The following is a 23811-nucleotide window of genomic DNA, read 5'->3' on the forward strand; positions in this document are numbered from 1 at the left end:
AAGCTTTTGATAAACTATCTCACTGCCCCAACGTTAACACTTCAACTATCATCAAGACAATCTTTTCTATTTTGATCACACGGAGTTTTGATTATTTGATGGTGCCAGAGGTACCATTTTCCCACCTCCTCACATTCAGCAAAGGTGTCACTTTTCTTAGCCATTCGCATAACAATTGTTTGCGTCTTCATCATACACTACATAGATTTCTTGGTCAATCTTCATATCAATACGTGTTGTCAATCCAATCACAAGAAAAAGAGCTCTATGAGAACCTGGACAGCGCTTATGAAGCCTGAAACTGTCCCAGAGCAAACATTGGTGAGACAATCTGGCCAAAGGAAGGCTCAGAAGTATCAAAAGATGAACCTATGCCTGGTACACCAGACTGCCATACATAGTCCATCCAGAGTTTGCGTAGATCACAATTTCAACCTAACTGCACCTTTTTTCCCTTTCTTTTGCCTCAAAGTCTCTTTGAAAAGGAAGTCATTGTAGCTAGTACTGTGATGCAGGAACAAGCCATAGCACACTCTTCTGTGAGTTGCCCCAGATTGATGTGCATCTTTGTTCTATTAGTATCCTTGCTTCACCCAAAGAAAGTAAAGATGTCATGAAATCATGTAAATTGGACTGACATTTGAACTTTATGCTTTATGATACACTCAGGTATCTGGGTGGGGTTGATTGTGGCTGAGGGGTGCTTGTTGTATACTTCAGGAAATGAAACTAATTGGCCTCCAAATCTCAAAGTGGCAAAATGGCTCTCATTGACAAAGGCAAGGATGATAGGATTGTTGTTGTTGGATGGTGCACAATATGGGCAAAATGTGTAAGAATTGACTTTGCCAGGATCCAAGCAAAACACTGGGCACTTGTAGGCACTTGCAATTAAAAAGCCAAGGTAAGGCATGCACATCAAGAACTCTCAAGTACACATTGGTCCCTGGGGTTGAGATCAACTGTTCATGGGTATCCCTCTAAAATGAGAGCTCCTTGTGCAATTAATGTCAAATTAAAACATAAGATCCCTTGCTGTACATCTTGAGTACTTGAGCAATGGTGTAGTAGACACAATTGACGGGATACAAAGTTGAAGCCGGGCACGTGCCCGGCTTTGTGCCCAGATTTTTTTTGGCAGTAAATTCAAATTCTGGGCCCGGACTTTTGCCCAGAAAATCAAAATTTACTGCCAAAATAATTCCGGGCACAAAGCTGGGCACGTGCCCGGATTCTACTTTGTATCCCGCAATTGTCAAAAGTGGGTGGATTGAAAGCATCTTGATATATTGGACAATGAAATTGGGCAATTGCTTCAATACCAGTTCATCAAGTTTAACCAGAGCAACCCAACTTTGAGAAGACAAATGGGTGTTTGTGGCAGTGATAGATTTTGATGAGCTCAATCATTGTTGAGCTTCACAAAGAATCTATGTGGTTTTATAGCGGATGATTCATGTCAAAAATAGCTGCTTTGTATGATATGCTGAGTCTTTGACTCATTGACAAAACATCTAGAGTGAGATTCTAGATTTTTAATGAGCCCACAATTGAGTTGTTGGACCAAGAATTGCAAAACTTGTGAGCATTTCCAAAATTCAAAATGTTGTCATGAAACTCAGGAGCCAGATTTCAAAATTTGTTACATGTGTAGATCTGATGATCATGGGGTCTTTTATTAGTGCATTCAACAATATACACTCTAAAGATACAAAAAAAACTCAGACTGAATCTCTCAACACCAGGAACAATATGCACATTTTTTGTGTGTTTTTCTGTCTTCCAGACTGCTTATTATTTTCCTATATCAATATTTACATTTTCTGCCCAGAAAATGCTTTGTTTCTGAAATGCCATCTATCTTGGTAGGTATTTACAACTTTCTGGCTGCTGTTCCCTTACTAATCTCAATTTATTTGACCATGCATCTTTTTCATCTGTGTTGCACAACCTGTTTGAAAATGGGAACAGAACAGGGCAGTCTCAACATCTTAGTTACAACAGTCCATCACAGGTAACTGTTCATTCCTCACAGCTGTATACCACATAACAAAAGAAAAAGTTTGACAAAGCAAAAAAAGAAAAAGGCTCTGTTTTCAAAATTTGATCTCATCTACTCACTTCTATGTGGTGCTACTATTGCCATTTATTGCTACCCCCATGGACTTATCAAAACTACATGGTCCTATCTTTGAATGTTCACCTGTTACATTTTGTCTTCCTCTTCCGAAGCACCAACCAAAACATCACCAAAACTACCTAAACCTCCACAAGATTGCAGATGGAAACTACCTCTTCCAGATCTGTTGGCTCTGTCATCACCTCTGTTTCTCCCCTTCCTCCACCAAAATTACTACTTCTGCTCTGAAGACTGTGAGTGTTCTGATTACTATTACTGGCTAGATGCAATATGATTATTCTGTCTGTGACTACTTGGATCTGAGACTGTGGGTTGATGCAGCAAGATACCAACCAATGTCGCACTTTCCTGCACATGTGAAGATATGCTCCATGACTGCTCCAATCATGTACCAGTTGTCTGGGTACATGTTGTTGTCATTTGCTTTCAAGTCTGCTAGGGCTTGCTTGCATAAATCTTGGTTCTTTGTTCCAATATCCAATAAAAGTCTATTTGACATCAAGTGGCTCCACACATTAGTGCAATGGGTAACATTGTATCAAAAATCAGGAGCCCAAGCTTGATGTACTTGCCATTTCAAACTGAGTACAATTTTCTTGTATTTTTTTGACTTAAGTGCTATATCTCCCTATCATCAATGCAAACATCATACATTTCCCCCAATTGGGAATGGGAGAATGATTGAGAGTATACCTGATCACAAAAGGATCATAACTGCACACCTGAGCCATAACACCCACACTACATATGTGCAGCAAGGTGAGTGAATGGGTGGCTTTCATGTACATACAAATTCACTCAATTATCTGCTCATCTGAACAATGGAATCATATATAATACATGCTGTAACTGTTTTGAGCTTGACAAAAGTATTTCAATAATTGACTACATACACTGACTCAAAGTTTTGGTGTGATTTCATCAACTAAACTTAATGCAGCACCCTTTCTGGTACTGACAAATGGCTTCAAAAGTATTGCCTGAGTAGCTATGGAGGTATGTATATGTAATCAATTTTTGGGACAATTTTGTCAAAATGAAACAAGTTACATGATTTATGAGTTGTAATTTACTTGTTTAGATGGGCAGACAACGGAGCAGACCTGTATGTACATAATAGCCACCTATATACTCAGCCTGCTGCACATATGTAGTATGGGTGTTATGGTTTAGGGTACGTTTGGTTGCAATTACAGAATGTAAACTCCGTTTGACTCCAGGTACATTGCCCTGGGGCAAATGAGTTTATTGTTCAAAGCGAGTTTTTTTCAAAGAAACTCCGTCTTGGGTACATTTGAGAAAATCATGTTTGGTTGAAAATCCCAACCGGACTTATCTCGCAATCACTTTGCTTCCGTTTTGCCACAAAAACCTATTAGGCCAGCTTATACACTTTTATCTCACTCTTCAATCTCCCAATTCATCTCATCTCACAGAAAGAAACATAGTCACATTGAATCAAATTTGACTTTGAACAATTGACTAAAAAGAACGGGCAAAATGGAAAGATTGACTGGAATTGGACCATCAAACAAAACTGAACAACCAATCCAATTTGAACACTCTCCTCCAGTTTCTATGTTTCTAATCTTCCAAGGGTCATTTTTATTGTATCATTTGAAGTTCAAGGGTTGATCAAGATTGAATGATTGATTGATTTTGACTGATTGATTGAAACTGAGTGATCGATTGAAATTGACAAATTGATGGAAATTGCACAATCAACTAGAAATTGAACAATCAATGACTTGCTTCTAAATTGGTTTCCAGATTTTCATATGTGCATCACAAGAGACAAGAGATCTTTTACACCAAAGGAATCAGAATTAATCTCAGTTCTAGATTCATGTTTGAGAAACACAAAATAGATTTGAGGCAATGATCGGTGAGACAAAATTTGAAGGAAAGGCAGCTAAGAGCTAGAAGTAGAAGTGAAGATTGGCTGGTGAGTGTTGAGTGTGATGGTGTAGTGTTAAGAGTGTTGATCAAGTCGAAGAAATAGCATCTGGTTTGCCTGTTATGACACTGAGGAGGGTCAAAGTCTTTCGAGATGAAATTTTGTTAAGTCCAAAAAGGAGTTTATTGCACGGATAAACTCCCTTTTGGCGTTTATCCAAAGTCTCGTTTTAAACTCCTTTTGGGACGGGGAAGGAGTTTTTTTTGGGGTACCATAAGTGGTCCCAAACGTCTTTTTTCATCAGCGATTATTTTGAAAAATAATCACTATTATTCGAAATAAACGCTGAAAATAAACGCTACCAAATGTACCCTTAGGTGTGCAGTTGGGAGTTGGCTCACAGAGTTGACTGAAGGGAATGGGGGCAGTCAAGGAGTCGTCTCAGCAGGGAAAGACAGAAGAGTTCAGTCAAAACGCAATAGACAAAAAAGACGTTCAAGAGGATGTCCTTCTGAGTTTCACTGCGGTCAAATCTTAGAACTAGTTGTAAAAAGCTTTTTTCTCACTTGCGTCTTTGTCCAGGAGAGAACTTGTACTCGAAAAGAATTAAAAATATTTTCAAATCCTTTTATCATTCTCTCATCCAACTTCATACCAATTGGTTAATCATCAAAAAGAATAGCAGTCTACAATAATTCAGTAATCGTCTCCGAAATTCTGTTACTTTCTCATCTTCCTAAAAATAGACTGTTTTATCATTCTTAATACTTTTTTATGTCCCGCCCTCCTGCACCCTTGTAACAACTAATAACCTACGTAGATAGACTAGACCTCCCTCATGTATCCGGCCTACTCTCATCTTTTCAGACCTAAAAAGTTCTCAGGGGCAATTCATTCAGGGCCAAAGGCCTGTTTTTCGGTAAACACTTCTGGCAGCCTGCTACTCAAAGGCAATGCCCATTCCTAGCAGATCATTATGACAAACTATACTCTTAGGCATTTTCCCATCCCACTTGGGGATAACACCGCGGGCATTATTATGTCCAAAACCTGATTGAGCAAAGTTGTGGTGTCCAAGTCCACAACTTTCCTCAATCACCGGACTTGTTCACAATAGGTTCACATTATGTTTGCAGGTTCCCCTTGAGCTCTCCTTGACCCTGCACCTGCATATCACACAAACATCAACTGGTACATAGCCATATTTCAGGACTCAGTCCCTTTCACATACAAGTGTGATATGAATCTGGGCATCAAGTTTCAACAAACCCGCCAATTGGCTTCTAGTATCACGGTACTCAAAGTTGTGTATACTTTGCCGTGTATAGTTTTTGTTTTTTGTTTTTTTGAAGCTAGACACAACCCGGAAAAAGTATATCTTGTGTTTGAAGCCCAAAAATATGTACTTCTGAGCCAGAAACATAGTTTTTCCTGATCATGTGTAGTTGTGAAAAAGAAAAAACAAACTATGTATGGCAAAGTATACAAAACTTTGAGTACCATATATGTATTGTCCAAACTGCCAGTCAAGCTTTATGCACCATTCTTGATTGTGTTTGATACCTACAATGTAATAGAATTCCTTTGTGCCAGATAGATATTCATTGTGTAGACTCTGACCAAGCGGGTGATAGTCAAATGCAAAGATGATTGCTACTCCAAAGGAGCGGTCAGAACAAATCTAAACAAACAGAGAGGGTTCAGTGCACATATATAGGAAAACCTGTGAACCTATTGTGAATGAGTCCCATGATTGAGAAAAGTTGCAGACTTGGACAACACAACTTTGCTCAATTGGGTTTTGGACATAATAATTCCTGTGGTGTAATGTATGATGTTTACCGTGCACACTGCTCTTGCCAGTATTGGAAGCCAAGTCAAACAAGCTGGTGTTAAGATAGGATTCTCTTGGTTGTAGTCAAAAGCCATCACCAGATTGAGTTGTGGCTTTACAGGATTAGGATGCGGCTCTGCAGAAGGTAGAATGCTGGTTTGGGTGGTGTTGTGTAGCAAGGGATGAATGTGTATTGAATCAAAGGATGTAAATTTCTCTTTCTGGTTTCTTTTATCTAGTTTTCTTCCTCCCACACTTTGATTTATTTTCTTCATCAAAAAGAATCAGTAAGTAATTTTTGCTCCTACTGAATTGTGCTTTTCAATATGTGTTACTTCTTAAATCACTAATAAACTTCTTTTTACCTTTATCTCTATTGTGATTTTGTTTTCAGTCATTCATATCACTGTCTGTTCTTACACTGCAAAGATAATGTATTTCTCTGAGGTGAAAAATTATTACATTTAATGTACAAAATGATTAAAAGTGCATTAATTCTGCATTAATTCTGCATCATTAATCATTTTGTGCATTAAATTCAATTATTTTTCACCTCGGAGAAATGCATTATCTTTGGAGTGTTACTAAATCACACCAACTGCATGCTCTCATCTTAATCTGAGCACACATGTATCTGATACCTACTTTTTCTTTTACACGGTTCTCATTTGAAAGTGTTTTCTCATTTCTCTCAACTTGTCATGTGTGTTTCTGAACCTCTGTAGGTCAGTTAGGGTTCTTGTTGTTGACAAGCTTTGTAGCTTTAGTCTAACATGTCCTCCTGTTCCCTCAGGTTTACTTTGTGAATTGTGAAGTGTCAACAACAAAGTATCCAAGTGGTCCTTACTGATTCAAGTCCTGGAGTGATTCTTTGAATCTTTATGGCTGGACCATTATAAGTAGGACTGTTGCCACACATTTGTCACTTTAATCTTCAGACCAGTGTATTTTACAATGTCTGGGCAGGGTTTTGCTGGTGCTGATATAGTGGGGATCTGTGCTTTGTTACCTAGAAACCAGGTGGCTTCAAAGACCATCACGGGGATCTCCCCAAAACAAGCTTTCATATTTGAGCCCCAGACAGGAGATAGTTTGGTAAGCTTGGGTCATTATTGGCCACACTGCTTAACCTCTGGACTTATCATTGGCCACACACTCATACACACTCTATGTAGAATCATAAAGATTTTGTATCAGGGCCACACTCTGGTGAATTCCATCCTATGTTACAATTCACAGGTTTTCCCTGTTTGTGGTGTCAGTTTTGGTTTATTTGGGCCACTTTTCAAGAAAAAAAAGTGGGATGTGTGGGGATAAGTGATGTGATGGGGATGTGCAACAATGGAGGATAGAGTATAGGGCTGAAAAATCTTAGGCTGAGTGGAGGTTGTGGCCTGATGGTCTACAAATAAGTGGATCTGGAGGGGAAATTGGGGGGTTGGTATGGGAAACCAAGAGATCAATGGGCCGGTTTTGGCTTACAACAGATGAGCAGCCATTTTGGTTGTTTCTAATAGGGTGACCAAAGTTAACAAAGTCTCTTGCGCCAAAGGCCCAAGGCTTGTACAAGGGACTTACCACTCATGCTGATTTTCAAGTGTGAGATTAGCCAGGCACTGCCTGCATAGTTCCCTTGGCAAAAAATGTCCGAGGAGTCCTCAGATGGCCCCCCAAGGAAAAGGGCACCCAAGGAGGACCTCTGGGGCAAATTTTGGCCCTGGCCGTTGCCTCAGATCGGATCCTTGGATGGAGCTTGCCTTGGAGTCAAAATCCAAGGACTCCTTGGATTTTTGCATCTGAGGCAAATATGCTGGCTGGGGAATTTGGCCAAAAACACTCCCTTATTATGTAATCTCTTTTGTAATTATTAATCTCAAATCTCCAATAATAAGAAATATGTGAGCCCTTTCCCTCTACAACATCCTGCTTTCTAATCCTCAATAGCTGAGACAGATGTTGAGATAAAGCCAAATGCCCTTTGGTGGTGAAAGCCAGGGCTAACAAGGCTTACACCATCCATCTTTGCTGTGTGTCAGGGATGTGAAATTTTGGTGTACAGTCAAAACAACACTTTTGGAATGCATTATTTGTCCCACTCCACTCCAGGGATCCTGTGAGGAGTACATGTCTGTTAGGCGTACTCTACACAGAAAATAGAGTAGGACAAGGAAGATGCAGTCTTCACATGGTAGACCCAAGTGAAGACTACACCTAGTTGACCTCTAAGAAGAGGATTTGAGAAAGGGAAAGGAAAGATAGGGGGAACAGAGAGCTAATATGCTCTAACCTTGTGAGACTGCAAGGGGCAGGATTTACACTTTGGTAAACTAAAGATCCTGAAGGCTACTTTAGACTCCTTAAAAAGGAGGAAGCTTTGCTACTTTAAGGTTCATCTCTAGACACAATGAATGCCCTGGGCTTGTAGAAATCAGTACCTTGGTAGTTTAGCAATGGAACCCGTAATGCTCAAGAATGCTCTTTAACAAGCTACACAACTAACCACATACTTGAAAATCCTCTCAGTAGGAGTCAAGTAAAATGTGGTTTTCTGTTGTGATTGTAGTAAAAGATGGAGGATGATTATAGGGAAGAAGGGGGGTTTTATATAGTCTCAGTTCCAGCGTCAACTTGTGAATAGCGTGTGAGTCTTGTCTATTCACGTGTCAACTTGTGGTTGACACTTGGGTTAGGTTTATTATGTATTCAATACATTACATACATGTGTTTAAGTGGCTCTTGACACTGGGTCTGGAGATGTAGCTTATGGCTTTATAAAGTATCTTAATATTACATATGGTACTGTTAGCCCATGGTCCTGTAATTAGGGCTCAGGGTTGACAGAGCGCTTTCAGTAAATATGTATTGAGAGCAAAAGTGTTTATATAAACAATTGGGAGAGAAAACAATACCAATAACAGAATACTATCACTGCATAGACAAGTTAAGGATTTCTTGTCCATTAGAGGAGAAGACAACTGACAAAAAATGGACACACTCTCTCCATACTATTTTTGTGATGGAAATTAACAATCTTGTCACTAGTTACAAAACATGATCATGTCCAGATTGGTTAAGAAAGACAAGTCTTGCAGGATCCTAAAGCCATTGATTACAGTCCCTTGCAACAATTAAGGTCCTATCTTTATTGTTGTGAAGGACTGGATGTTTGATAAAGGATCCTAAACTTCAAGCAATCATTATCTTCCCTTGCAACAAGCAACCTATTTTCCTTATTGTTGCAAGGACCTGGTTGTTTGACAAAAAGTGATACATCCCAATTGCTGTCCATTAAGGACACTGTTCAACATTGCAAGGGCCTGTTTGTAATCATATATATCAAGACAATCTAGGCCCTTGCAACAATTGAGGGACTCTCCTTATTGTTACAAGGGCCTGATGGTTTGATAAAAATACCCTTTGGAGTTAAGCCGCCTCTAGCGTAAACTGTCAATTCACAATCAGATCACACAGATTTGATGATATCTTTTACTTGGCACTTATTTGGAACAGCTGTTTACTTTGCTTGCAACTGCCTTGCACTTTTGAATTTTTTTCTTTGGTACTTCAGTACGCATGGGACATATTCAAAGAAGTTTACATCATCTACTACCATCCTTTCTCTTTTGATTTTTTTCCCTTTGTACTTCAGTAGGCTTCTTAAACTATTCTAAGAAGGTCAGTTTCATTTCTGCATGGAAGAAAATCACACATGCCTTCTTTCATCACAACCAGATACAAAATTGTTAATTACTAATTTCAATACAAGATGATGAGTGACAAGACTTTGTGAAAAATCTTGAGTGGTAATACGCAAGCCAAACAACAGTTTGATCATGTAGGTTTTGATTTTTTGGCCCAGAAACTCCATTTTATCCACCCCAGTTGTGTAGGGGTAATGCCCCAGACATGGGGCTCCGGGTGTTTGCCAAGGGTGCGCTAAATTTAGTGGGGTCCCTCGACGAATGCGGCACATTCTCACAACACTCACGCACTGGCAGTGGCACCTGATCCCAAGTGTTGGCGGCACGCGCTTATTCCACCAGAAGGTATTTACAGGCAACGATCGAAGCCGGAGAAACGAATCCAGAATGGATTGTCTCTCAGGCTTTACTGTTACACCCGAGGCTTCCCTCGGTACTCGGGGATAAGAGGACTCCCGTACTCCCGACCATCCACGCTGACGCGCGGACTGGTTTTGCTCCGCGCATCAGCGCGACTTCGAGTTAGCTCGGTAACACAGCGATTTGGGAAATTAAGAAAATTCGAACTTGGATTACATCACGCCTCAGCGGAAATAAATTTCCAAAACAAACCGCGGCGATACAAAGGAAAATGAAACCGCGCGATGCGCCGACGTCCCTCCCATTCGCGTGAGACCGTCAATTCAGGGTGAGAGCAAGCGTCCTGTGAGCGAATGAAGTGAGAAAAATGAAATGGGGAAAAAGGAAGAGAACTGTAGTATGAGGATCACGCATCAATTGTGATTGTAGTACCTATCCATTCCAAGAGAAAACTCCTCATCATTAATGATGTTCTCAAAAGAGGGAATAACAGTTCAGAATCATAGTCACTTACCTTGCCAAATCTGGAGAAAAGTTCTTCTAAATCACGATCTTCGACATGGAGACTGATGCCTGAAACATGTAAATTGTCACCAGGATTGACAACATCACTAGATCTGAAGAAAAATTGAGTTCAGACGAAGAAACAAGTAAGATGTATGAGCGAAAGAGACGTGCCATGATTGAAGAAAGAAAGTTTCAACATACCGACCACAATCATCACTAGTGACTGCAGATCCTCTTATTGGACTTCTACTTCTTTCTCGATGATTTGTATGACGTGGACTTGGTGTACGTTCTCTACGTTCCTCGCTACGGTTCCAATTAGAGTCTTCTTGTCCATTTGGTTGATCAACAGCAGGTCCATTATCCCGATCTGAATGTCGTGATCCGGAAGATGAACCGACAGACATGATCGAAGGAGAACATAGCAAAGGTCAAATGATTAAATATTTCGTATTTGATTCAAAGATGATTGTGTTTGGTTGGTGAAGGAAGTGTGTCTGAAAAGAATTGAAAGAGTGGACAGGACTTGGATTGATAAGAAAATGAATCATAGCGGTGTTTGTGATCATCATCTTGTCGTTGCCAGCCTTATCGTCTTGGATCGGACTTGATGACCAGTGATAGTGGCCATAAAATGATGCGTGTAGAGATGATGCAAAAACTACTACTTCACCTCTATGATAAGAATCAAAACCACGTTTTATTAGGAACCTCTGAACAAGCCAAGAAGAACGTTGATGTGATATTTATGACGGTTTATGATGAAGAGCATAGACTTATCGTTTGGGCGCATGTTTCAAAAGTTAAAGGTTCCTTGTAATGGATGCAGCAAAAATTTACTAATATTCTAGACACGCAAACAGCACAATGATTGTTGCGAACAAGGGGGGGAGTCGCCAGAGAAAGCGTGAAAGCGAAGTTGCCAACTCAAGAGCCCCAAAGCGAGGTCCCTTCACTTGTAATATCCGTCCCTTGTGCACTCAAAGAACACTGGATCTTTCAGATCCTCAATTCGCGGAGATGCGAGATCTTTGCTACATTCCCCAAACCGGCCACTTTCGCGAATACGGTCTTGTCACTCAGCATTTGTGCCTTTCCGCTTTTGCTCATCCAACTTAAACCCTGGCCCGGGATGCCACGGCCGTGTGGTCTTGTGGCTATCGGATGAGACCATAACAGTTGAGGAAACACCGTCTCCTCCTCCCTTCGGTTCCCAACTTGCTGTCGATCCAACAACCCAGTTGAGGTCCGCGCAGTCCTTTTCAAATTACCAACTGCTGGAAAACCGCGAACTGACTTGGACACGCCATTTTCGCACGGAACCCCCACAACGGTCTTTCGGGGGTTCCGACAAAACCTTCTGGTGGAATATATCCAGGCGTGTTGGCGCTATAATTCGCGGCTAGCCGCTGCGGACACGGGAGGAGAAAGGTTCGCGATCGAACCCCTGGATCATTTCAAAGCTGCCTGTTTGGACATCGCGCACAACTTTGAGTTGTTTACAGTCCCACAACGGTGTGAAAAGTCATCTCCCAGTCAGCTGAATGTTGTCTCAGTACCTTCCGGCGCAGCCTTGCATCCTGGGGCTTATATAATCCAGCCTTTTTGGCCACTTTCCCCGAGTCCATCATCCTAATTTTTCTTTTGTCGATTTTTTTAACCGATACGCTTGTAAAACCCCTGCCAAAAGAAGAGCTCTCGAATCTCGAGTCATTACCCAGCAAATATACTTTCTTCTAGTTTCAAGTCTGCAAATCATCACAAAATGGATGACCCAGTCAAGGAGGTCAGAACACTTCTCAACTTGTCTGCTTTACAAAACACCATTTCTTCACGTCTTAACGCAACCAGATATAAACTAGAAACTGATATCACTGCCCTCGTGTCAGATTGAAGACGTTATTCGCTCCATCACAGAGCCTTATGAGGCAACAACCCTTGCAGAAAACATTGAGAAGTTGGTAGATTTTTTTTCAGCTAGCCAGCGATGTCGCTGAAGGTCAAATGTGCATTTATTCCAGGTACTTCACTCGCGATGCACAGGTACTCCACCCATTCATCAATCAGCCATACAGCCAAGACAACGGGATGGAGGACTTGAAGGGGATCTACAAGATCCTGTGCGTATGCATTCCCCGCAGCTCATCACTGATCTGGATGGCTGATCATAGACACCATTCTTGTTGAGGTAGTCGGGTCCAGTCTTTAGACAACAAGATCGAGTTCCACGCCGTGATGTTCAACGAGGACAAGACCGAGGGTACTATCGGTGAATGTCTTTCACGCTGCAGACCCATACCGGTGTATTTATGCAAATGGACCTCTTATTGATCATACTCCGCATGATAAAAACGGAGACTGTAGAATTGACCGAACACATGACGATGCGAATGAACCCCATCGCTCGACTCACATCATCTCGAGCAGCGGTGCGATTCATCGTACGCATTAGCCTGAGGAAATGCGAGGACGGGAAGTATCGCATCTACAGGTCAGTGGAAGCCATTATATAAGTAGTACAGTGGTAGCTCTAATGACTCTCCGTGATCAACAGACAAGAAGATAATTTTCCGAGCGATCTCACCAAGTCAGGAGTTGCTACACCTATTCCTGGGTTGGGAAGTTTGAATTCTGCAATCAAAAGCTTCACTGGGTTTGCCACCGTCAAGCTGGGAAGATTCCTTCTTGCCTATGGATGGTTTGGCCCATGAAATTTTTGAGACATGTTCAAAGTCTAGCCTTTACCTCTGACTGACCACGATAGCCATATTACTGGAATACACTTGACGTAGCGGTGTTGATGCTTCATTCCTACTTCACATCTCCATCCATTCAGCTGAGGTGAAAGAATATTCCTACGTTCCACATGTACATTTTTACGGCTACATCATACACTATAGTTTTTTGAGCAATTTTCATATCAATATGTTGTGTCCTGGTCGTGATAAAAAAGATACATCGATCACCTTGCACGACACCCAAGGAACCTCGCAATGGTTCAAGAGAACACATTGGTTACATTCTGAATGAACATAGAGCCAAAAGAATTAAACCTTAGTAAAGAGACACGTCTGGAGAATGAAGACCCTCATTTACATTTTTTTGCTGTTATTAATTTTGTCAAGAATGCTACATCATTTTTGCTTTTATAACACTTCGTTCCTGTCTCAAGATCATGCATTAATTTACAAAGATAATCTACCATTCATGAATATCAAACGTAAATTTATTGGAAGTTGATATAATCCGAGAAATAGAACTATCTCACCACCGTAAAGTTGCCAAGCAAATGACCCAAAAACCAAGAAATAAAAGGAAACAATTGACTCCAAAGCCCCTTCCCAATTGATTCAAGATCTTCTTCGACGTGAGTTCGAAGATCCTACGATCCTCATCAATGTATTTCCAGTGCTCAATAGTTTTTGACGTTTAGCCGCTTTGCTCGCTATTTTCTCCTCTAGTTCAATTTTCACATCTTCCTCTTCGAATTGTTCACCCATTGTATACCAGATGATTGTGATGACACCGATCAAAGAAGAAGCAATACACGCTGCAATTGAAAGAATTCCTTTGGTATGAAAGCCTGGATTTTGGGGATAGGGACCATGTGGGGCATTCGAAAGATCGTAGATCGATGATCCCGATACACCGCCAGCATTACCCGAGTATGGTTTTCCAAGTTTTTTGCAATGATCTTTCATGAATGTTGGGACTGGGATGTTTGATTGACTGACTGTTGGTGCTACCAGAACTATCGCTGCTAGCCCCGACTCTAGATGCCACTACAAGATTTTGAAACACGTCCTGGTCAGCGTGCTCTTCAAGAGTCAATAGATGACAATACCGCTTACTTCGATGTGACAATGAAAGAACCAACTACCAGGAGAGTCGGCTATAAAGCGAAGTGTGACTGAACCGCCTCCGGGGATTTGCACAGTATCTCGCCTCATTGGATTGAGTTGATTTTCATCTATGAGTGACTGATCATTGATGTTCATCTGTTTTCCAACTATTTGAAACTTATGGCCGTGGAGGTGGACTATATTTCCCAGTCATGAATGATTGGCTTCAGTCGTAATGAGATATCCATTTTTACAAATATATGTGGAGAAGACAGCCACTTACAAGGATGATTTCCAGAGTCCCAATTGAGAACTTTCAATTCCACTACGTCAAAATTCTCCACCAAATATATGTTGCTCTGAGGTCCATATATAGCAACATTTGTGAGAGCCTCAAATGGTGCAGAATCCACTGTCATAGTGGTTGGCACCAGGGGTGGTACAAAAGTAACATTATTGAACGAGGCTCGGTTCATACCGTTTTCGAAAGTGACAAAGAAAGCGCTATCGAGAGTGACATTAGCTTGATCCTTTCCTGCTGATACACTGGGTTGTTTGAAGCGGCTTACTTCAGTTCAATCGGTCGCGTTGGCCTGAGAATAGGTTGTACGATAAGTGGTTGGAACCTCGTGTCGTCTGTCATCTCATATACTGTGAATGGTTGATCTGGTGACATTGAGGCTTTGGAGTCATATGTGATGGAAGTCGTGTAATCTAGCAATGCCGTATAGATCAAAATCCATGACAGGTTTGAAGTAAAAAGAATGCCAATCAAACATACTAAGCATTAAATTGTCTGGAACTTTATCAAACATATCCGGATCGAAATTCGCATGCATATGCCAATTCGAATTTGTTTCATTACGAGCTGTGACCAAGACAGAATACCTCTGGGCGACCGACAAAGACAAACTGTCCACGGATAAAGGTTGTATATCTGTCTATCGATCCGATGAGAGGACGGGGTTGAATATTGGAATCTTGCTACGCATTGTAGTCATTCGGGCAATAGAAAAAGATGCATACACCATCCACCTCGATGACTGACATCTCATGACCGTCAATCTTGAAATGAAACATGCCAAAGGCGCCCATGTTGATGATCCTTATCCGATAAGTACTTCCCGGCGAAAACGGAATAGTGACATTTTCGTTGAACATAGGAAGATAAGTATTGTTGTGTATGGCGTATATGGCGGCGCTATCTGTAAAGTATTGAGTAAGTCACCAATAAGAGCTAGATTCATTGGCTTGGGATGGCCTGATGACTTACCAGGGACAGGCTCGGCACCCATCGGATTATTTTTGCTCATATAAGTCAACATCAAGTCCGAGTGTTTAGTATGGTACCAATCAGACAATACAACCTGCAAGATAGTCTCATCAGCTTCCGTCTTCGTAGATCATCCATGCATCAACTACTTACGGTATACTCATCCGTGTATGTCGGCTTTTCGACCGGTAATATCACCACGGGGGCTCGGAGTCCGTCAACATATTGCCCCTGTCGACATTCGTATCATCATCAGTTTTGGTACTATGAACCGCCAACAATCTTACTTGTTGTATACTTACCAATGAATGTGCATGAACCCAATAGGTCCCAACCTGTGTAGTAGTGTTAACGACGTATATAAACTCTTCTCCAGGGGGAATGCCACTGTGAAGTAGCAAAAGAGGAAGTATTCAGCTTGGAACGCTGATTCCCATGGGATCAAACATGATGAATTCGGTGATGTACCATTGCGTTATGCCCATCGCCCCGTCATAGAAGTTGGTCTGATTGAAAAACATTCCATGAAAGCTGCGGTGTGTGAAATTTATCATCAGTTAGTCAGGACGATCAACGGCTTCTTGGATCTCAGTCACTGACTGTAAGGTTGTAGGTATATCACCCAATCCGTTATATGCATGCATCCGAATGACGTCTCCGGCCTGGACGGTGATGGGGGGCGGACTAAGAGAGATGAGTGAAGTCAGAGGCGTATAACATTTAGGATCCAACTGAATATCACGTACGGCCAGGTGTTGTTGACTCCAATCACCCTTCTCTCAAACAGTCCATTCGGATTCGCTGTGGCATATGTGATATTCCAATATATGTTCACCTCCCCGGCGTGAACTACGAAAAAACAAACGAAAAGTACGAAGAAGAATGCGAGCCTCGTCATAGAGAAAAACGATGAAGGTGACCGATCGGAAGAGGGAAAGATTGAAGTTTGATGTTGTACCCCTTGAAGGAATTTTCAGTGTTAGCCAGTTGGCTTATCTGATTAAAATTTTGAATCTGTCGAATTACTACCGAAGACGAGACGTGAAATCTCCGCCACGCGTTTTGAATTTTGAATTTTGAGATTTTGCAAATTCGACTTCCTACCTCGTTTTCGATTCCGGCCTCGCACCACAACCTACCACAGCACACAACGCATTCCACCAGTGACCACAGCACTCTTGCAACCGTGGTTTACATTAGATTGACACTGAATACACATGGATCACATCATCTTCATCCCACAAAACAACATCTAATTCATGTCGATCGATCACAAGCAATCTTGAAGTTTGTATGAAAACTCAAAAGCTTTGTTAGGGCCCGTTCGGTAGGAATTCCAATATACTGTTGGCAAAACACAGTTTATTGATCTGCCCCTATAAGGCCTGGACCCGGCACCGGGACCAGCGGGCAAGCCCGAGCCGGGCTCGGGCGTTTTCGGCCTCAGAAATTCACCCTCGGGCCCAAGAGTAGTGTGCTTTTGGGCTGGGCAAAAGGGCTGAAACTGAGGGTTTTGAGCAAATGCAGTGATGAAAGGGGATCTGAGAGGCCCCAAAAAGTGGCAATGACACCCAAAAAGCAAAAAAAGGGCTTCCAATGGCCAATATAATGTGCCGCAAATCATCAATTTTGTTTTATTTTTGTTATTTTTGTATATTTTTGCTGTGCCGTGCAAATTTTTTTTATACTTGGGCTGGGCCGGGTTGCCCACTAAAAAACAAGAGTCCAAGTTGGCTTTGATTTTGAAGGCCGGGCCGGGCCGGGTCCAGGCCTTATGCCCCTATATCAAGGTGCAGATTGAAATACCGTTTATTTGGTTGTTCAATTTACCAAACACTCGACCAAACAGGTCAACAAAAGATCACAATGATTGTTCTTGACCTGTTGATCATTGGTCGAGTGTTTGGTGACAACAATTGAAATTTGGAAATCAATTTATACATTTTAAAAATGATCAAATCTTATTAAAACAATTGAATCTTTTTGAAAACCATCCATATTGCAACTCTCATCAAATCCTTGTTCTTTCATTCATGCATGTATTATTCCAACTATCCATTGAAATCAGTTGTATTTATGTTGATAAACATTTTATTTTTGTTTGTTCAATGAAAGTGAACAAAGACAAAGACAGAAGTTGATAACAAAGATGAAAGTTTGGAAAGGATGAAAGATCAGGACATAGACAAATGAGCAGAGCAAGAATGATCATAACATGAGGATGGATAAGGAAGAAAGGGTGATGAACGGTTGAAAGAGTTGGAATGGTGACGGTTGAACTTGAAGAAACAAGGATTGGGTATGGTGAAGGAGAGTTTATGGTAAATGAAGAGAGGTTGAGCAAAAAGGAAGGGGGAAAGAGTGATGGAGAGAGAAGGGTATGGAAAAGGGAGAGGGGCAAAAAGGGTTTTATGGTCCAATATACGGCCTCAAGGCTGTATATCAGAATGGACAAATATATCATGATGTATGATTTATTCTTTTGTCCAAATACTCTTGCCAAACACCACGGCTCTTTTCGAAATTTGATATACGTATATCGTCATATATACTGTATATTGGTTTGGTGTAGTATATCACGATATATGTATATTGAATTGTACCAAACAGGCCCTTAGCTTTGTTTGAAATTTCATGCTGAAATTCTTTCTTATTTTGCTTTCTTTTTGGTGATCACCCAAACTATACAAATTTGCCCAAGCAGCATAACTTTTTTTCCCACCCTCTCCTTCCCTTGACTTGAGATCTTGATAAACATCAGATTCTTTTTTTACTCCACAACATTTTGTCAAATCTGATCACAGGCTACGGCTGACAGCAAGCTGTAGAAATCTTTCATTTGATCATCTGTGTTGCACTTGTAAAGTTGTGTACACCATGATTCTTTATCTTTAGGAATGACCTAATTGAATACATATATGTTTGTGTGAGGGATCTGACACAAACCATCACTGTCAGCCCCTGAGCTTTGACACAAAGCTAAAGGAGCTGCCCCAGAACACACATAATTATATATTAAAATGATAATAATAAAACATTTCTTCCATCGTTTTCATTTAAATACTACTACTACTACAATGTGTGTCTAGTTTCAAAGACAACATCAGGAGGCAGAAAGACTGCCTTAAAATAAATACATATAAAAATCTTCTACAGTGTGTGTCTAGTTTCAAAGATATCAATAAAAACTAATCACCTATAAAAATTATACACCTTACGGGAAATGCAACAATAAGTCAAAGAAAACAGTTGTTAGCCAAAGAAGTAATGATAACTAGAAAAAGGGAATTACAAGAGAAAGACCTCAATAACTGTAGGATTACAAACCAACAACTCCACAACAAGAACTCAAGCGGTACCCTAAAGTTGTGGCACAAGTATCAGGAAAGGTGAGGAGAATCTTGTCAATTCCCAATTGGTATAAAACTGCAAGCTGGCCAACCATTGAAGCCAAGTACCATACCTTTCCCAATTGGTCACAACCACAAGTTGGCCAACCAACAAGAATTTAAGGCTAGTGACTGAAGTAACCAAGCTTTGCAGCCACAAGTAAGCCTCTCAGTCAGTAATATAGAAGTTCTCGAGGTGTTTTCTTCTCAAGATTCAAATTGAATCTTTAGGTTGACTGTGTAGCTAGAAAAGTGTATAGTATAGAAAGGGAATCCTGAGAGCAACAGGTTCCGTATTGTAGCAGGGCTGCTAATTACGTGCCTACTCCTTACCTTTTAGTCCAGACTAAAACCACTTAATACTTTGACTTAAGATCACCTCATCAAGACTGGTTTCATCTTTGGTATTATAGCACAAGCCACGGATTGTACTTGCCATCGTGGGTGTTGTGATGTTATTGGTTTCCTTTATTTTATCTCTGACTAGACTCCAGGGCTCGCCCTTTCTCAACTGTAATCGCCCTGTTCATTTAATCAGCCTTCTTTACTTCATTTCTCTTATATAACCATGTATTCTTCGGAAGACTTCTTGTTTCCTGAGAACTTATCTTTTTATCATACTCTCATCTTCGATCTTGATTCTCTATTTTTAGCTTACTCTTAATCCATTACTATTAATAATCTCAATTATCCTTCGACGACAATTGTCTTCTCTTTCTAATTACTCTTTTAGCTCTTACAGCTTCTTTAACTTTCACTATCTTATACCGTAATTCAAACTGCATCTGTCCTTTCGGACTCCTTGTCTTCTCATCTAATCCTCAGACCCTAATCGTCTCTAAGACTTATTTTCGTAAGCCACTAAATCTTAAGACTTAACAGTACCCTAAGACGGGCCCTGTTACAGTATTAGACTATAGCTTCTGCTAGTCAACGGCGAGAACCAAAACACTAACCTGAGGGCAACAGGTTCTGTATTAGACTATAGCTTCTGCTAGTCGACGGCGAGAACCAAAACACTAACCTGCAAGCTTGGATCAAAAGTGTGGAGCACGCGTAAGGATTTGAATGAACAAAATAAAATTATGAAATTGATTCTTTTCGACACAAACCTGAGGGCAACAGGTTCCGTATTAGACTATAGCTTCTGCTAGTCAACAGCAAGAACCAAAACACTAACCTAACAGCACAGTAAGAGAACAAAAGTGAAAGTAAAAGATATCAGAAAAGAAAACAATAACTGGAGATAATGTAGATAAGATATCACTACCTGCAAGCTTGAAGCAAAAGTGTGGAGCACGCGTGAGGATTTGAATGAACAAAATAAAATTATGAAATCTAAGCTGAAGATAAAACTATTAGACTCGTTGGTAAATGAGAAATCAGGAGAATGAATTTAGGAGAAACTTACTGATTCTTTTTGACACGAAAAGAAGCAGAAAAAGAGAGGAAAAGAGAATTACAAAAAGATAAAAGATAAACCCAAAAGAATCCACCATTTTACCCCTTGATTCAATTTCCCAAATAACCCCTTTGTACTCTTCACTAATTTTCACACTAGTCACTGCATGACAGATCTTGATCTAGTCCAACGCTCACAACTTCTATTTCTATAAACATCCAATTACCATAAATGGATAGTGATCTTTGACTACATAACAAGATAGTAACTTAGCCTATCTTAACAAGTAAGAGTATAACACAAGGATTTCTCATCAGACAAGAAGAAACCTCACCTTCTTCCCCTGTCACCTTTTAATTATTTGACTAAAAAATCCACTTCTCTTGAAAAGCTAGCTATATTAATGCCTAGTTCCATTCTCTATTGACTCAAGTCTTGAAGAAGTGTCATCTCTTAAAAGCTTTGAAAATTAATAGCATAACCAATTGTTAGGCATTTTGAACCACACTCTCATTGTAAAATCCTTTAATTTCTGGCTGTGTCAAGATAGTGTCAGCTACGTTATCTAAAAACTCCCTGAGTTCGAAACAACCCCTCTGCTTACCGTAAGGTGGGTGGTTTACTTGGTCAAATCCACTGGTTTTGCAGTCCATTCCCTTATTGGGTCTTGGGTTGCGCTGGGCTTTGGTCGTGTGCGCTTCATCAGAAGCTTTAAGAAGGAGAGCAAATAGTATGATTTTATTGCATGTATTACTAAATATTTAAGAAACACTTAGTGTTATCTTTGATACAATATAAAAAGACTATTCGCACAAAGATGTACGCGTAACCAGTAGGTCACGTGTATGGGGGGAGGTGCCTAAGAATTGGCGTCTCTAGGACAAAAGACTCGGGAAGGAGGTAGCCAGGGATCGAGAAACCTCTAGGGAGAGGTAGTTATCAACATGTCTGAGCACCGCCGTAAGATCCGGTAATCGAAAGTAGGATCTAGAGCTTTCCTAAAAGGGGAGACGAAAAATCAAAGGTACCGACATCAGAGTGTGTCGCAGACGACGGGGACTTAAGCACAGAAGGGGGGTTAGCGCTTAGCCCCGTCCTCTGGTCTACTTTTTAGGAGACCAGACAGAATTTTGTGGGGAGGCAGGGATGGACACAAAAAAGGGGGAAAGTCTTAGAGACTTGACACGAAAGCCATGCTGGGAGGAAAAGCCGGATAATGGAAAGGATGAGATGAAGAGAAAGAATAGAAGACAGGATCCAGTGCAGGAAACTCTGAAAGATGAATTTGAGTGAATGTGCTATATGAACATTACCTCTCGACTTCGTTTCTGTCTGATCATGTCAGATCTTTCCCAAAGCTGAGGGAATAACCTCTTGGCAGGTACGTGCCTGACGGTTGATCTTTCCAACCATCAACCAGGCTGCTAAGTCAGAGGTAATCCCCTCTGACGCGTTGTCAGTTGGACCCGCTAGTCCATGGACCCGGGCAACCTACCTCGTGCCTCGTCCGGGTGCCATTTCACTCATAGCTGACAAGATCCCTGCATTCCAACTAAGGCACTCTAGATTTTATTCTAGGGCTATCAGGTCTAAAAACCCCAACCATCGTTTCTTCTGCAGAACCCTGCAGTAGGCCGTTGTAGAACTTATAACCCAACAAGGGTTATACAGAGGGTAAAGGGTACAATCTGCAAGTAATAACTATACAGAAAGGGTCTAAGGACCGCCCTCATAAAACAAGACAATCAGAAAAGAGAACTTCTGTTGAATTGAGTACTGATAAGGCACCACAGGAAAGCACCTTTAAAGGACCAAAAGCACACAGATTTTAACTCAAAAAGCACAATTTTATTTCTCTCAACACTGCTATAGTTTTATTCCAATATGATAACTAAGAAAATCAGCAATGTCTTTTTGATATCATTCCCAATAGGTTTTTTTGTACTAAAACACTAAAGTAAATTTCTCCTTATAGCTATAATAAAGGGCACATTTAAGTGACCAGGTACTGCCAAAATAAGTTTATGATGATAAAAACACTGATAACTGTGTAGATGATAAAGAAAAAAGGGCAACAAAAATCCCAAAATCATCCTAGAGTTTATATATAATAATGTGTTACAACTCTTACAATGGTCAACAGCCTCAAAAACCAATCAATTTCGACAAAAAAACCCTAAAAACCATATGTTGACGCAATGTAATGGTCTTGTTACCAATTTATGATGTAATTTTCATAGCCAAAAGTGATCAATGACTTATTTGAATGATGTACAGCACTTCTTATGATGAATACAGGTGTTTTTTTCCTTGTAAACTGGCTGACAACCTATTTTTGAAGTTATGGGTTTTTCCAAATGATGTCCAATTTGTGATTACTAATGTGCATCTTCTAGATATTGTGATGCTGATTAACAATTGGGGCCATATCATCTACTTCCAATGAGTAATGAATGAGTTATTGAGTTGTGAAGTTAAGGTTTTTGTATGTAAATGTTGTTACATGTATGTACGCAAGTGTAAAATTTGAAATCCACACCATTTTCTTATTTCTCTTATAAATTTCTTTACACACCTCTTTTACTAATGGTTTAAAGTTTGTAACTTATTTAATCACCTCTGCTGTGTTGAATGAGCTATCTACTATCCCATTCTGACATCATTAGACATATGTAATAAGCTGAAAACCTCCATTTGTGACAAAATTCACACCTTTGTACCCCTGTACACAGCTTTTGCTCCTACTCTCTTGCTCCTGTAAAATTACATCATCATATATAACCTTAAAAATCCTGGAAAATCCTCTTGGCAACCTTAAATATTACTAATACCACCATTACATGTGTAAACTACCCGTAAAACCCTTGTTTACCAGCTTCAAAAAAGTACCATTTCCTTAATAACTTCCATTTCCCCTTATCAACCATCAAGATTTCAATTGTTACTGACTGATATAATTCTGTTCTTTCATATTCTAACCTCACAAAACACATAAACCTAATATTACTACCCTAAAAACCATTTCCAAGTTTGTATACCTATATTTTCAAATTTTCCTTATGTTTTTCTGTCCTTCCTTTTTATAATTCATTTGTGAATAGTTTTTACTGACCCTAATAAGGTGTTTGAAATAAAGTGACCTAATCATGACGTAATGAACAATACATAAGCCTAATAGAGCTTCTATTGATCAGATTCCTTCAATTTTGAGTTTGCTTCACTGCTGAACTTGTCTAATTAATTTGGTAAACTACTATGAATAATTTTTTTGATCAATCCCATAAATTGATCACCACAATGTACATCGTACTTATCTGAGTGGAACTGACCTGATCTGATAAAGCACATGCTGACCTAACCACACACCCGAGTTTATGACGTCTTGTTGAATCATAGCCGGTAAAACTCAATCCAATTTGCAAGGCCATGTTTCAGAACAACAGTCTCAACTCTCCACACACTCCTT

The 23811-nt window shown here is 40.3% G+C and overlaps 3 protein-coding genes across 3 annotated transcripts; 1 reads left to right on the forward strand and 2 right to left on the reverse strand.

Annotated features, from left to right (window-relative positions):
* Positions 1 to 10149: 10149 nt before the first annotated feature.
* MELLADRAFT_59442 (Hypothetical protein) lies at positions 10150 to 10846 on the reverse strand (the record flags this gene model as incomplete). Its single annotated transcript, XM_007405360.1, has 3 exons — positions 10150 to 10275; positions 10447 to 10549; positions 10641 to 10846. The coding sequence occupies 3 exons, from the start codon at positions 10844 to 10846 to the stop codon at positions 10150 to 10152; spliced, it is 435 nt and encodes a 144-aa protein (XP_007405422.1).
* A 1358-nt stretch (positions 10847 to 12204) lies between these two features.
* On the forward strand, positions 12205 to 13150 carry MELLADRAFT_90789 (uncharacterized protein; the record flags this gene model as incomplete). Its single annotated transcript, XM_007404893.1, has 6 exons — positions 12205 to 12225; positions 12329 to 12396; positions 12461 to 12559; positions 12632 to 12708; positions 12804 to 12930; positions 12994 to 13150. 6 exons carry the CDS (start codon positions 12205 to 12207, stop codon positions 13148 to 13150), a joined length of 549 nt encoding a protein of 182 aa, XP_007404955.1.
* A 639-nt stretch (positions 13151 to 13789) lies between these two features.
* Positions 13790 to 16452, reverse strand: MELLADRAFT_33325 (multi-copper oxidase laccase-like protein; the record flags this gene model as incomplete). Its single annotated transcript, XM_007405359.1, has 12 exons — positions 13790 to 14221; positions 14291 to 14478; positions 14565 to 14785; positions 14851 to 14995; positions 15063 to 15222; positions 15308 to 15486; positions 15555 to 15648; positions 15708 to 15785; positions 15857 to 15941; positions 16023 to 16085; positions 16155 to 16238; positions 16301 to 16452. The coding sequence occupies 12 exons, from the start codon at positions 16450 to 16452 to the stop codon at positions 13790 to 13792; spliced, it is 1881 nt and encodes a 626-aa protein (XP_007405421.1).
* Between the last annotated feature and the right edge of the window lie 7359 nt (positions 16453 to 23811).

Source organism: Melampsora larici-populina (genome assembly GCF_000204055.1).
Source record: "Melampsora larici-populina 98AG31 unplaced genomic scaffold MELLAscaffold_3, whole genome shotgun sequence".
In the NCBI taxonomy this organism is placed as follows: domain Eukaryota; kingdom Fungi; phylum Basidiomycota; class Pucciniomycetes; order Pucciniales; family Melampsoraceae; genus Melampsora; species Melampsora laricis-populina.